Source organism: Entamoeba nuttalli, assembly GCF_000257125.1.
Source record: "Entamoeba nuttalli P19 unplaced genomic scaffold asmbl_2399, whole genome shotgun sequence".
NCBI lineage: Eukaryota > Evosea > Mastigamoebida > Endamoebidae > Entamoeba > Entamoeba nuttalli.
The window spans coordinates 1-1,658 of NW_008575292.1; the positions used below are offsets into that span (position 1 = coordinate 1).

Here is a 1,658-nt window from a genome sequence, read left to right on the forward strand (position 1 = left end):
AAAAAAAAAAAAGAAAAAAAAAGTAATTCACTTTATTTAACATGGGAGATTTAATAAGATCACAACCTGTCTCTTATGGACAATTAATTGTTCCTGTAAATGTTGCAGAAGAAACAATTGAACTTATTGGAGAATTAGGAATAGTTCAATTTGTTGATTTAAATGAAAGAGAATTAACATTTAATAGAAGATTTTGTAATGAACTTAAAAGATGTGATGAGCTTGAAAGAAAAATACGATATTTTAATGAAATGATAACAAAAGAAGAAGAACGTAAAGATATGAATGGATTAAAATTTAGAAGAAATGGAGAATTTCAAAGTTTTGAAAAAGAATCTACTGAAAATCTTGAATTAAAGTTAGATAGTGTAGAAAAAGATTTAAAACAAACAATTAGTGATTGTACTGCAACAGAAAATGATTTAGAAAAAATTGAAGAAGGATTATTAGTATCATCAAATATTGATACATTATTTGAAAATATGGATGATGTTGTTATTGGAGGATTAAAATTTGTTATTGGAGTTATTGAAAAAAGTAAATATGATTCTGTTCAACGATTAATTTGGAGAGTTTCACGAGGACTTGTATTAATTAAGTCAATGGACCTTACTGAAGGATCAACATTAAGAAATTTCTTAGTTGTTTATCAAGGAGATGATCTTGGACTTAAAATCAATAAAATTTGTCAAACATCAGGTGTTAGAGTTTATACTAATATTCCAGTTGATCCACAACAAAGAAGAGAATTTGTTGATGAAGCATTGAGTAATAAACAACAATTAACAGGAATTTTTGAAGGAAGTACTAAAGAAAAAAGAGAATTATTAAAAACTATTGCATTACAAATTGAAGGATGGAAAGATGTTATTGATAGAGAAAGAATGATTTTCTTTACATTAAATATGTTTAAAGTTGATAGAGGAACAACATTAAGAGGAGAATGTTGGTTCCCATCAGAATATTTAGATACTATTGTTACTAAGTTAAGTGAACTTGATCAAAATTCAATGTCACCTATCTTTTCACCAATTCAAGCCCCACCAAAAGCAATAATTCCTACATATAATAAAACTAATTCATTTACACAAACATTCCAAGATCTTACAGATTCATATGGTACACCAAGATATGGAGAAATTAATACAGCATGGTTAAATATTGTTACATTTCCATTTTTATTTGGAATAATGTTTTCTGATGCAGGACATGGTATTTTTATATTTGGTCTTGGACTTCTCTTTATAATCTTTCAAAAGAAATTAAAGAAAGCATCAATAGATGAAATTACATTAATGTTATTTGATGCTAGATGGTTATTACTTGAAATGGGACTTATGGCAATGTATTGTGGTATTGTATTTAATGAATTTTTTGGATTTTCAATAGATATTTTTGGAACATCATGGGATAAAGTAGAAGGTGATGTTTATGCTAGAAGTAATGAAAATTATGTTTATTATTTTGGAGTCGATCCTATTTGGAAATCATCAAATAATGAATTATATTATGTTAATTCATTAAAAATGAAAATATCTATTCTTATTGGTGTATTTCATATGACATTTGGTGTTATATTATCACTTTTTAATCATTTACATGAAAAAAAATGGTTAAATGTATTCTTTAATTGGATTCCAGAAATGATATTCATGATT

The 1,658-nt window shown here is 26.0% G+C and overlaps 1 protein-coding gene across 1 annotated transcript; it reads left to right on the top strand.

Annotated features, from left to right (window-relative positions):
* Positions 1-41: 41 nt before the first annotated feature.
* On the top strand, positions 42-1,389 carry ENU1_022540 (vacuolar proton ATPase subunit, putative; the record flags this gene model as incomplete). The annotated part of the gene is made up of 2 exons (XM_008857044.1): positions 42-1,212; positions 1,313-1,389. The coding sequence occupies 2 exons, from the start codon at positions 42-44 to the stop codon at positions 1,387-1,389; spliced, it is 1,248 nt and encodes a 415-aa protein (XP_008855266.1).
* Positions 1,390-1,658: the final 269 nt, after the last annotated feature.